A 13,461-nucleotide genomic window follows, 5' to 3' on the forward strand; every position below is an offset into this window, starting at 1 on the left:
TTTGTTTTACATTTTTTCCTTCCACCCCCCTGATGACACCCCAGGCGCAAAAGAAACAAGCAAGGCAGGCAACAGGCAAACGTGAGTCCTTACGATGAAGGGAGTTGTGACACGTGAGGTAGGTGAAAAGCAATGGGGGAGAGGAGGCTACCAGAGCTGCAGTGCAGAGAAGGACACAAAGGCTCTACCTGCAGGCCGGATTCCCATGTGCTGCTGACCATCCAATACAAAGCTTCCCATTGGTTGACCCTCTGGACTATACGCTGCTCCTTGGCTCACTGAAGGATCAAGAAGAAAACCTGATTGTAGTCAATCGTGGACACAGAGGAGAAAGAAGAGAAGACATACCAAACAATCAGCAATTGTTCCAGCTTCAACACTGAAACGCTATATACAATATCTTGGCTGTCACTTTAAACTCAGGTTGTGCTTTTTATGAGCTGATTATGTTACCAGGACTATAGAATAAAAACGCTATAGGGGGGTCCAATAAACAAGTTTGTCAAGTCACTTCACTTGCTTAGGATCTGTTTCTTTACTTACCTTTAATGCAAACCAGCGGAAGCTCGTTGCAGTGCTATGTGTTCTTTCTTAATGAAGTAAGTACCTATTCTATTCCTCTCTAATTACATGAAGTTGCGAATCTGGCATCTGTGATACAGGGTACTTATGCTGAAACTTAATAAAACGTACAAAACGACTCTCACCTACTCTAGAAAGAGTAGGGAAATTCTGGACATGGCTTTTCCTATTTACATATACACTTTGTATTTGTCTTAATGTTTTGCATGGTTAGTTGAGTTAGTGTTTTCCCCCTTTTTCACCTGTTAATGAAAAAGAAATTTAATGCTACACGGGAAGAGTTTCCCGAAGGATTAATAACCTTTTCAAAAACCTTTAAAGTGAAGCAGCAGGCGAAATCACCATCAAGTTAAAGTCCTTGTTAGTGACAACAGTCATCACCACATGGAGAACAGTTTTATCCCATAACCTCATGGCAGGAAACCACAACTCCTTAGCATGCCGAGGAAATGCATATTACAAAGTGGAATGATTAACACGGCATCGGTTGTTGTGTAGAGAGTTACATATTCCGAGTGCTTTAATAGAAGCGCAGAAAAGGTATTGTTACAAAAATCCTATGTTTTACTGGGAACATATCTGGTGCATTCTTAAACAAAAGTAATAATCTTTTAATATTTTCTGGCAGTATGGTACCATGTCGCATTAGTAGCATATTGTGAATAGTCAAAGCAAATGAATGGATACAATGAGTTTTACAGCTCGCCTTCCAGAAGTGAAAGCAATGCATACACCAAGGAGTTGTGGGTAGCAAGAAAATGAGATTGTCCTGCTGATTGGATGCAGACAAGCAATGAGTAATTCAAGAGCTCACAGTCAAACAAACTGCTTGTGGCACTACTACTTGTACCCAATTACCAATTCAGAGAGAAAATAAAAAGCAGTTTCAGTAGAGTCAGGGTGGGAAATCTCCAATTAGCACCAATTAGCGAAGTTGCTTCCTACAGCGGAATTCTGGGGACATAAGAAAAAAAAATAATCTCCCAGAATGCCTGGTTGGAGCATTTATTTACCAGGTGATGGGACTCCTGAAGAATAACTTGATGAGGATTTGCGCCTGTGGGACTTGAATACAGATACTACTTGGAACTTGCCTGCTCGATTTGACTGGTCAATCATAGGCTGTACTATTCTTCTTCTGGCATTAATAAACCTGCAACAGAATACAAAGAATAGAAGTCCTTTCATCAGCTTGCTTCTGTGTTTTGAGAACACCTCTGCTTTAAAACTGACAGGATTTTAGCGTGGCGTGGCAATGTGTTTTGCTTCGCATTGCTTTTTTAACAGAGTATAATTTCACTTTAAAGCATTTTCCTCTAAGTGCTCAGAAATCGTAACCGGTAACACACTTATCTTACTAGCCAGCTTAAAGTTGGATTTGCCAGAAGGCTTTGAACAAGTAAATGTGACCGAAAACTTGTGTTAAAAGACAATTGTTTCTTTAACTTCTTTGAGTGGCTCAGAACCTGGTTAAAGTTCACAGGCTGGGAGACCTTTTTTTTTTCCCCTTTCCATCCTAGGGATCCAGCTACCCTTGCAGCTGGCCATAAATGAGGACCAGGCTTTGCCACTCCATGCTTTCACAAGGTATCGTTAGGTCAGCAAAGCCATCAATTAGGCTGTCTGAAGTTTTATCACCAGCGCAGCAGCAATAAGTGCCGGCCCAGAAAGACTTCTGCTCTTCTGCAACTCCTGCGGTTGGCGCCTGCAAAAGCGGGGGTCGTTTGGAGGTCAGTGCCAGCTGGGGGCCGAGCGGGGACACCCCGCACAAGGCCACCGCCCGCCCGAAACTCAGGCACCTTTCAACTCCTTAGAAACCCCCAGTTGCAGGTACATGTGGTTAATATTAGGCCCAAAATAATTTTTTTTTTTCCCTCTCAAACCGGGGCAGTTGCTGAGGCTTTTGAGCGCCAGTAAAGGCAGTTAGTTGGCTGCAGAGCCTGGATTTAATTTTGCTGGTAATCTAAAAATAAGTGCTTGCATATTTCCTATTAGCTTAATGCGCAGCGATCCACATCAGCACAAGTTAAGCCAAATTAATTTCCCTAAAATAATTTTTAAACTTGCCTATTCACAGAGTTTCTTTCAAAACAGGGCAATTTTCTATCACTCAGGAGCCACGCTTGTTTTTGTCCCCCCTCTTTGTGTTTGAGAACACTTTGGAGCCTTCGCGCAGGTTTTGTGTGCTATTTCACAGCTCAGGCTTTCGGCTGGTGACCCTTAAGGAGTGCTAATGAAGTCGAATACTAGTGTTTAATCCTCTTCAGAAATACTAACATGCCCATCATCCAAAACAGCCTCCAATAATTGCCATTGGGCCCGATCCAACGCCTAGCGAAGTCTTTCAGTCAGTTAACTGAAAACTAAGTTCATCTGCTCATTTAGTAAATTGCTAGCCTTTATATAGCATCAACTCCTTAAGGCCTTTTGTTGTGCTTCCCTCCTTCCCTCCTTCCCTCCTTCCCTCCCTCCCTCCCTCCCTCCCACCCCCTGGTTAAATTCCTCCACAGATAATAAAAGACAGTGGCACACCTTCGATTGCATCTTCTGTAATCACAGTCATGGAAATTTCATTAGACAGATGCATAAATGCTACAAGTAACACTAAAGGGCTCTTTTGCATCTCTCTGTTTACATCCAAAAGACATTCTTTATTCTTTAGGAGAAGTATAATTTCAGTTGTCAGAAATGTCATCCTGCCTCAGAATTAGTCATGACTTCAGGTATTAAAGTAAAAACTCAGACACAGTCGATGTACTTGTTTATTCCCTCCTGATTGGGGCACAGCGGAGGCATCTCCTACCCCAGCACTGCGATTTCAAGGCCTGTTTCCGTCCTCAAAGACAAAGGTCCCCGATAGGACTTAATTTGCTGAGCTACTTTCCAGTTACGTTACCGTGCTGACCAAATGGAGCCTGACCTGAACCTCCTCTATTCAGCGTGCCTTTTATCAGCTAAAGTTAAGGCCAATAGAGATTAACAGGAAAGCCTGATAAGACTGTTTTCTCTTCTCCTATGAGCTTCTAATGGTGTATACAGATGGTAAGGTTTTAAAGAATGGAACGAACTCTTATTTAGGCCTGTAAAAAATCACAGACAACAGAAACACCCCCCCCACACACATGCACACACTTTCCATCTTACTAACCCCTTTTCTTCAATCAGGCCACTCTTCAGGGAAACCAAATTGCTTTTTCGTTTTTTATTTAAACCCCAACCACTTTTATTATTTACATCTGGTGGTCCCCTTATTTATGTCCCTCTCCACTTCCCTGCACACACACCCCAGCTCACAGGGCTGCGAAGCATTATGGGCCTTGGCTCTCAGCAGGAGAACTCGACACTGTCTTCAAACAAATAATTAAGGGGAAGGTTAAAGGTTCACCCAGAGGTCATATCTTTGGATACTCCTCAGAAAGTTTACATTAGTAAGAAATGGGTGCCCTCTGAAGTGTTCTTTCAATAGGCTCGCACAACAAGGCAGAGCATTAAGAAAATTCTAAGTCCTGAAGGGTTTCAGGCGACAACTGCTTTACCTCCATGAGCAGCAGATTGGGATACTCCACTCCAGCCTTACATATTTGGCAGCCACCACAGAGTAAGTCTTTTGGGACGGGTGTTGAAAACCTAGTCTTGCCCAGCCATTCACTCCCAAAAGAGCTTGGCCTTATTTTACTCTGCCGATGTGACTAAAGCCAGACTTTCACTGTGAACTCTATGTAGAGGCAACTCACTAGTTGTTTTGGAAATGGGAGTTAACACCCTAATAGCAAGTCCCCAGTCTTTGTTTCCCTACAGAAAAATACGGTGATAAAAGCAACCTCATTTGTCCAGTAAAACTTGCAAAAAATAGCACTTGGGTTTGATTTTCCATTTCACTATTTCTCCATTTTTCTTTTGCGCATGTGCATAACTGCAGGTGCAAATGATGTCCTCTAGACCAGCAACACTTTGAAGAGCAGATACACTGTCATATGCTTTGAAAGATATAGGAGCACAGAGACTTTAGGCATTGAGATAATTTTGAAATTCCATTTCTACGGCTCATCTGAAAAATCCTGTCCATAAACAGCATCAGTTATACCCACGAATGGTTATGTGTGAAAAATTAGATATGAAATTACTTATATTTGCAAAATTGCACGTGCAAAACAGACATACATTTCAGATGAAGCTAAAAATCAGATCTTAGTTGTATTAGCAGTAGCTATATCACATAATGCATCAGCACAATTGGTAGACAAGGGCACAGAACGCAGTGTTTGTGGATTATTATTTATCCTTTTTGCTGCCCCATAAATATGCACAGTGTGTAACAGAGATGTAGAAACAACAGTCCCTGCCCTAGCTTTACATTTGTTGAGGGCTTTTTTTTAATCCCTCAGGGAGTCTTCTCCAGGGCCAAAGTAAAGCAAAATACAGCCTTTTGCCCAGCACTTCAGTTTGTGCATTGCAGAAACGTTGTGATGTTATTTTGGCACAACTGTCTTCAGAAGGCATTAAGAGGCAGGTGAAAGAAGAGAACACCAACGCCACTATTTCCAGCACTATTTGGAACCCTATAAAAGCAGAATTCGCAGCGCTGCTCCTGAAACTAATTGCCTGCCTTGTTCATACCCTTCACCCAGAGGCCCAAAACTGAATGGCCTGAAAAGACGAGCAAAATCTATCAACAAGACATGGATTTCTTTCTTACTCTTCTGTTAATAGTAATTCCTATTATTTGGATGATAGCAGCAGTTAGAGGACCCAGTGAAGCTCAGTCTTACTCCACCCCATGCTGCACAAGCACACCATCCAAGAGAACTCAGGGTCTGAACAGATTTCCAGGCAAAGCTTGGGGGAGAGGAGAGACGCCTTCTCCCTGTTTGCAAAGGGGAATGGAGACAGAAGGAGATTAAGTGACAAGGCCAAAGTCATACAAGAGATCTTTGGCAGAGCCACACACCCAACATAGATTTCCTCAGTCCTGTTTCAGCACTCCTACAATCTGCTATCCATATGCTATCTTTCCTTTGTTCCCCAGCTTAGCAGTCAGGCACACTGGCAGGGGACTGTGAAGAGAGCTCACATTGCCACTGTTTGTGCCTTACCTGCTGTGTAGATAAAGAGGGGTCATCAGCCTCCAGGGCTGTGAGGCGATACCTTCACAAACTCTACATTCATATGGTGCTTGGTCCTCATTCCAGAATGATAAATGAGGTGTGTAATGTTGAGAAATACATGTCATTGACACAGTGCGTTTAATGAAAATCTCACTTCCAGCATTTTGCAAATGACAGATTACCGACCTCTCTTATTCAAACAATAGTCATTTGAATCAAAAGAAGGGGGTTTTACATCTTGTTTTTTTATTTAATTGCTACCTAAAGCAGCCACATGTATTTCCTATAGCCAGAGTCTGTCTTTCTCACACAAGTAGTTCCAGTAACTTTTGTGGGACAATTTATGAAAGCAGAACTAAAAAAGATTTGTCTGAAAATGCACAGCAATATGGACTTCTAAAAGAAGTAATTTCATTTTTATCTGCTTCCAGAAAAAAACAGAAGAGCAGTAAAGGTATACTAGTGAATAAGCAGTGTAGTCTGGCGATCTGGTAGCCCTAGTCCTAATTGGTTCCTACCATTGCTAATTAGCATGACAATATAATCTAAATATATGCATTTAATTGCATCTCTTCAAATAGAGCCTTGGTTTTCTTTGTCCAAAATAAACATGTATTCTGTATTTTATCAGAAGTCCTGTAATTAATCTTCTTTATATATTTATCATATTTTATCTCAAGTCATATCAAATGACATTAAACTCACATTTACATAATACATTTTGCTTTTATAATATATAACGTTCAGATAAAATCGCAGAGCAATATTTCTGCAAAGTGCAAAAGAGAATAAACAGTAAACAGAGCTCTCTTAGTCTGCTTGCTCAAGTCTGGCACATTCAAAAATCATTTCGTTACTGTTTCCACTGTCCTTCTTATATATACTGTACATGTATTTGGAGATGCTGTGACCACTCTGTAAGTGAATCTGAGTAAGACTAGTTATTGAAATGAACTGCTAGTGGCTGTACTGGTCAGTAATCAGAATTAGAACCATCTCCAGCTTTACTCTATGGCTGTCATGGAAAATTCACTTTAAGTACGTAGGGTCACAAGTCTTGTTTCAAGAGGATAAACTGCACGAAATCTTGGGAAACTACAATTCATCCCCAACTTGAGGTCTAATCTGAACTCAAGCAGAGAGCAGTATTTAATTCCAGTCACTTGTCTATACGTCTAATATATTCTGTGAGATGAACTGGTGCAAAACTGAACTACTCTCCCGCAGCAGAGTAGATTGCTCCTTCTGAGAAACTGAGGAACAACACGGAGCCACCACATAAAACTCAAAACTTTTCAGTATCAGCCTTCAATCTGGATTTCCACTTAAAATATCCATCCCAGAAACTGAGGTGTTAAAATATTGCACTTACTTGACAAACCAGCCACTGCATAAGTGGGTTCTCAATTCTTTATGTGAAAAACAGAGAAATAAACAAATTTGTGAGGCGAATTCACAATCACTTCTCTAAAAGCATTAATGACAAGGAAAGTTTTGACTCGATTTAGATTTTATCCCAAGAAGACAATTCTGCTCTTTTGCTTGAAAAGAACAGAGATTCCAAATAAGCATTGTCACTGGCTTAGTTATAGAAATAATAAAAATAAAAGTAACAACAATAACAAAAATAATGTGGGCTTAAAATTTTTTATTTTCTGTCACCTAAATACAAAGCCTAATTTTCAAAATACTTAGGTACCCAGAGGAATAGTCTAGCAAGATTTTTCAAAAAGTTGCCAAATCTAGATGAGAAGCTCGGCTCTTATTAAACCTAGGTAAATGGGATCTGCGCTTTATGAATAAATGCAGTTTAAGCACCTGCTTCAATGTTTTGTTGAGTAAGAGCCTAAGAATGCATTCTAAAAAATAATCCAAATGTTTTCACCTTGGATGGGAAAATAAATCTTTGCCTAAATGATATTTCAGTATTTGGACTATGAAGACGTCAGTGTTTAGCTCAAGAGCGTATACTACACTGATCCCTTGTTGCCCAAGAATGCCCTAATTTGGGAGGGAAAATAACCAATGAAATATTATATCTAAGTCACAAAAAATGTTTTCATAAGCGACCCAGAAAATTACTTCTTTCCCAGGCTGAAAGAATCGTTTCAGAAGTCTTGAGCAGATCAGAGCAGCCTGAAAGAATGCATTAGAAAAGACTAATTTGCAGAAACACTTTTATCAATATACACCCCCCCAGCAGTCTTTGTCTATCATCCAAACTTTTATCTGAGCAAGTAAAATCTAGTTATCTTAGTTTATTTAACTTCTCCCTCCAATACGTATTCTAAACTGACAGAATTAGGCTTAGGCGTCCTTCTGTACGTGTGTGTACAAAAATAGTTGAAAAAGTCCTTGTTTGTGCTTTACTGAATCTATGCTACACCTGGCTACCAACTCTTATTTGCAGCGTTCCTTATAGGAAATTAAAAAAGCTGAGTTAGTCACCTGGAAATGAGCCAGCTAAATAAGGCTTCCCTAAGTCATGAATATTGAGAAATGGAGTCACTTTTACACAATTGGTTTTAAGAAGAAGAGGGAGGGACAGGCAGGTTTATTCCCTAACAAAACTTCACATAGTTTTGGACAGCCTTGTTAGAGAAAGGGGTTATGGGCTGTTTAAACTGACTTTCTCAAGCTAATTAAGACATGTCACATCTGTCAAAGGTGTGATTCAGAGGACGTAAATCAGCATCCGCGTTTGGTGGAGAGAAGGCTCCAGAAGATGACAGAGAACAGCTACGCCGGGTGCTTAAGGCAGCTGGAGGCAGGAGCTAACCGTCCCGAAGACCTCTGCCGCATCTTGTATGTTTATGTTGGAGCTCCTAAAAATACGTTATGCCACTTGGAGCTGCCAATTGTTGGAAATCGTGAATTTGCCCATCCTGTAACTGTGAGGCTGTCCTAAAAACCTAGAAATTTAAACTCCACTCTTCTCAGTGTTTGCTTTGTGAGCTTTTCAGTCATTGCGCCACATTTTTAAACTGCTTTTCTGGGCCACAAAATCTAGAAACTTACTTGAAAAGATTCTCATATAACCATTGTCTCCTGGAGCTGGGACCTCAAGTTAACATGAAATAACTTGAGCCTTGTGATAAAATCGTGAGTTGGCAAGATGGGCAACTATGCACCTCGGAGAAAATCCCTCTCGTTAAACACGTAACTCTCGGTTACCAGGTTACCTCTTGGGAGCGCGGGGAAACGGCTTGGCTCTGCCAAGGAAGGGCCTGGTGCCCGCCACGGGGAGCACCTGCACTGCGGCACAGACCCCGGGCAGCCACCCCGCCTCCGCTCCCGGGGAGCGGGCCCCTTTCCCTACCCTGAAGGCAGAGCTCCAGGAGGCCCCATCCAGCCGCAGCCGGGGCTCCCTGGCGCTCCCCACCAACCTGGAGGCCCCACGGCCTCCCGGCTCCTCCGCCGGCCCGCGCCCCGCCGCTTCCCGCGGCCTCGCCACCGGCCCAGGGCCGGGAGGGCCCGGCGCCAAGGCGGAAGCCAGCCTGCGCTTGGGGTCGGCACCCAGCAACGCCGGCAGCGGAAGGGCCGCCGCTCCGCGTTGCTCAGCCGGGCTCGCCCCGAGTTCCAGCCTCCGGTGGCCCCAGGTGAGGCCTCCCGCTGTGCAGCTGGGCGCCATGAGGTGGGGCCAGAGCACCGCTGCCGGGCTGGGCCGGGCCGGGCCGGGGGTGCCGCCGCCCCGGGGGCACGGCCGGCTCCTCTGCGCCCAGGGACGCGCGTAGCGCTGTGGCCCTGCTGTGGTTTCACTGGGTGCAAACGTGGGGAGTGGGATGTCCCGGGCAGCAAGCACCCCGTGAACCCCCACGGAGAACGAGGGCGGGAGGTGGGTCATGTGTCTGTCAGCGTGAAGGCGGTGCGGAGCGGGAGCTCCACGCGTGGCGGGCACAGGCTGCGGCACGAACGCTCTGGAAACCTGGGGAACATCCCTTGTTCCCCCTCGGGTCTCTGGCGGGTGACAAGCGCCTTTCCGTGCATGCAGTTGCACCCGGAGCCACCTAACACACACTGGCTAGGGCTGTTACTCGTTCACTAGCGCCATCAGGTTGTTCACATACGGTTATTTATCATGCACCGTAAAAACGATCTTTTAAAGATACTTGAAAGGATGGGAGGAGACAAACAGACATACTTCCTTAGCTATTCATACCTTACAGATAAAATGCAAAGTCAATAGACATAAGCTGTAGTATATAACCTCATCCTGTGCTTGATTTATTGCAGATGGGAATCAACCAGAAACTGAATCACTTTGAAATTTTTACTACTGACATTAAAATTCCAGGTTTGTATACATACGTCTTGTGGAGATGCTAAATACAATTTTAGCTAATCTGGCATGGGCTTTGATTTGCTGGCACTTAGACATCCATGTTAAAAGCAGATAACAGATCTCCTATAAAATCTTAAGTAACTCATGCATTTAAGGATGTGTTAATTTATCATCTTAAACTCATAGGAAAAGATTTTCAAAACTAATGAGGGTCCAGCAGTCTTGAAAACACAATCAGTTTATCTAGCTTCTTAGGTAGGAGTTGAGGGGCCTCATTTTAGGTAACTTTTTGTTTTTTAAAAAACTGTAGTTTTAGAATAATACCACATTGAAGTATTTTACAGGTCTTTTTAACTGTTTCATATTAAATTTTTTAGCCAATTCTAAATTGACCTGAAAAGGGGAGTTTTCAACAAATTTAACATCTGTTTAACTCCGCTGATCAAATTAGATTAAGGCATTAATTTTTCTTCTTACTTTTTCACTGGAAACTACCTAAGTAGCAACTTGCCAAAAATGCATAAAGGTGTTTAGCAATTATGTACTGGGTATGTTTGAAGAGATCAAGGTGCACTCACATGTCCTGTGCTATGGATATCTCTGATTAGCTTGTCATCTACTCTGAAGAAGATGTAGCCCAACTCTCCTATACTATGTAACAGGCCAGCTGTTAGCTGTCTGTCAAGCACCTAAAGTGGACAAGTAGTCCAGGAGCAAAAATGTCACTCCTTTGATCTGGCAAGGAGCAGCTGCTGATTTATAGAGTAGGACTTTGTTCTTCCGTTCTATTTTACTTTCTTTCCTAAGGCAGAACCACAAAATCCAGCAGAAAAAAAAAAAAAAGTGCCGTTCTCTGCAACATCAACAAGCTCTGACAACTGCAACAGGGTTTTTCTTGGCCCTAACAAAGCTCTCAGGCATCTCCTTTGACGCTCACCTTTTTTTTTTTTTTTTTTCCTTCTTCTTTTTGCAATGCGGTAGTTATTGTTTAATTCAGCTTCTGTAAATGGAATGGACTGTGGCCAGCAAGCCTGGGGCATAAACACACCTGTATGAAAGAAGCCTTATTGTAGGAACTATCTACAACCAACCTGCACATGCACTACCAGTTCGTGGGTTCAGAAGGAATGTTCCATTTTCCCTGACAGTAAATTTTGCCTTAAGATAACATATTTTTGTACCCACTGTCCTGTCTTGACCATGAAGTTTGTACACTTTTTCGTTGTGATTAAAATCTGAAGGAAAAAATATGTGTTTTTCTACCTGTCAACCAGCAGACCTCAGGAAATTGGACCCGAAGAGCCCACTTTAAAAAAAAGAACAGCCAAAATGTATTTATAGAAACACACTGCTGAAAGTTTGAGAACTACTGATCCTGAAGATGCCTGTTCTGTTTCCGAGACAGCGATGCAGTCACAGCCCCCTCCAGCTTATACTGTTACAGATTCTCCTCAAAAAAGAGCATTTTGCAAAACAAGTACTCAGTAAGAAATAGCATTTGATGCAACTAACCAGAACGTGGCACTGCCAGCCCAGAGTCAATGCTCTGTTCAGTTCTCTTAGATTCAGGAGGTGCTGAGCAGATTCTGTGAGGTGATCAGTCACTACACGGGCTGTTAATTTCCTGCCTCACCCATTGGAATAGTGAGGGAGTGTTCCTTTATTTCCTTTTTGATCTGTTTTCAAATTTATTAGCTAAAAAACCCCAAATCTACAGGCCACAGGAAAAGGCTGCAGTGTAAGGCTGCTGAGTGGGAGAGGAGTGACTTGTGTGTTTACGGATGGGAAAGGGAACCACACAGCAAGCTGTGTATTTGACCCTGGTATGTGTCTACGCACATGCTGTGTTCACACTTCTTTATACTGTAACTTTAAAAACAGACAAAAAGGATCACAAAAACAAAGATGGGAAGAGGTGAGGATAGTGGGGGCGACATCATGACTATAAGATCTTTTGCATATATGTTAGCTTGTGGAAATAAATAAGAACTATTACAGCTGGGGCCCTAAGGGAGGCAAGAAAATGATGATGTACAGGATAGTATAAAATGATATATTAAAAACTGTGCTTGTCAGTGGAACAATAGAATATTAAGCAAAAGTCCATAATAATTGGCAGATATTTAGCTGTAGACATCTTTCTCTGGTTGGTGGGCACTGAAGTATACGTGAGAGGAAAGAGAACTAGTTAAGCAATTAGAAGTAATGGGCATAAATAATACACTATGTATAAATACATCCCCCCCTCTCCCATGTTATAGCTCTTATCCAGGTACACCTAATCACCTCTCAGTAAGTCATACCTACATGCTGGTATCCCTTGTGTCTTGCTCTTTGCACTGTCTGGTTACTGGAGATTCTGCTTATGTAAATATTCTTTCTCTCTGTAGATGCAGAATCATGTTCATTTTTTCCCTTTAATTATTCCAATACTGGTGGCAAGACTTTATCAAACCAGAGGGTCTAATGGCTTAGCAGCTAAAGATGTGTCAACACCACAGACACCATGAGACTGCAGCCTGCCATGTTATGGAATATGTACTCCACAGTGACTGAAGATATTAACAGCACAAGTGTGGAACAGCTGTATTATTTAAGTGTGCTAAAATGAAGAGGTAATTATACAGATCTTCCCGATGTCATACTGGTGAAGCTTTTACTTTGTCTCATCCGATTTTGTGTTTTCTGTATCCTACAGGAATCAGGGGAAAACACTCTAAAAATGTTTCTGAGATCCTGTTAGTAGTATATGAGTGTGTTTCACGTATCCTTGTGTCTTAGCCAAACTTTAAACTGAACTGGTTTGGAATCATGGAATGGAAAAATTAAAAAGCCTCTGTGGAGCCGTTTCCTCAGCCTATCATTCCATATCCCAGGCTCCCACATTTTCTGACCCATGCTTCATCTCCCCCAGGGCTCAGCTCTTGCTCCCCAGCCTACCTTGCTGTCTCACCAGAGATAATTGCAAAGTACAGCTGGTAAGTCACCGATAAAGCTTCCTGGTGGTCTGCAGGGTCCTAGATGGCCAGATATGCTATGATTGAGGACATATATGTGAATGTTACACCATTTATTTTCTCTGCTGTTTTCGTTCTTCTGAACAAGCTAAGTTTGTGCTTTCTGAAGCCCCTGAAAGGTTGAGTTCCCCCTGTTTTCAGTACTCAGCTGGCTTATGGGCAGAGCAGGGCACTGGAGGAGCCTGTGAAACACATTTCTCCTGGAGGACCAGGAGTCACGTTTCAGTTGTTGTTGGCTTCCCCAGCTAAAGAGGGGGCTATGAATGTATTTTTCTTTGTTCCGTTAAAGGACAGGTAGCTGGAGAAGTCTCTCTTAGTGTAGTCACTGCCACTGCCACTTAAATATCTCATGTGAAAATTAAATCATACCATAAAAAGAAACTTGAAACTGAGCACATATTTCTTCAATGAAAACTGGCCAGTTCTGTAATGTGTTCCACTATCCTATATTTTGCATACAATCGAGATATCTGTT

General features: G+C 42.5%; 1 protein-coding gene across 15 annotated transcripts in view; it reads right to left on the minus strand.

Annotated features, from left to right (window-relative positions):
* MEIS2 (Meis homeobox 2) overlaps positions 1 to 13,461 on the minus strand; it is a 171,248-nt gene that overhangs the window by 3,721 nt on the left and 154,066 nt on the right. For 5 of the 15 annotated variants that reach the window (XM_086463355.1, XM_086463351.1, XM_086463353.1 and 2 more), the window contains 2 exons: positions 1,673 to 1,735; positions 189 to 274 (listed from right to left, as the gene is read on the minus strand). In XM_086463355.1, the coding sequence (XP_086319481.1) occupies positions 189 to 274; positions 1,673 to 1,735 (149 nt within the window). Of the gene's footprint in view, positions 1 to 188; positions 300 to 1,595; positions 1,736 to 13,461 lie in introns of all 15 variants that reach the window. The other 10 variants (XM_086463341.1, XM_086463345.1, XM_086463343.1 and 7 more) reach the window with 4 other exon arrangements.

The sequence above is a fragment of the Leptosomus discolor genome, chromosome 3, assembly GCF_034619465.1.
Source record: "Leptosomus discolor isolate bLepDis1 chromosome 3, bLepDis1.hap2, whole genome shotgun sequence".
Lineage (NCBI taxonomy): Eukaryota > Metazoa > Chordata > Aves > Leptosomiformes > Leptosomidae > Leptosomus > Leptosomus discolor.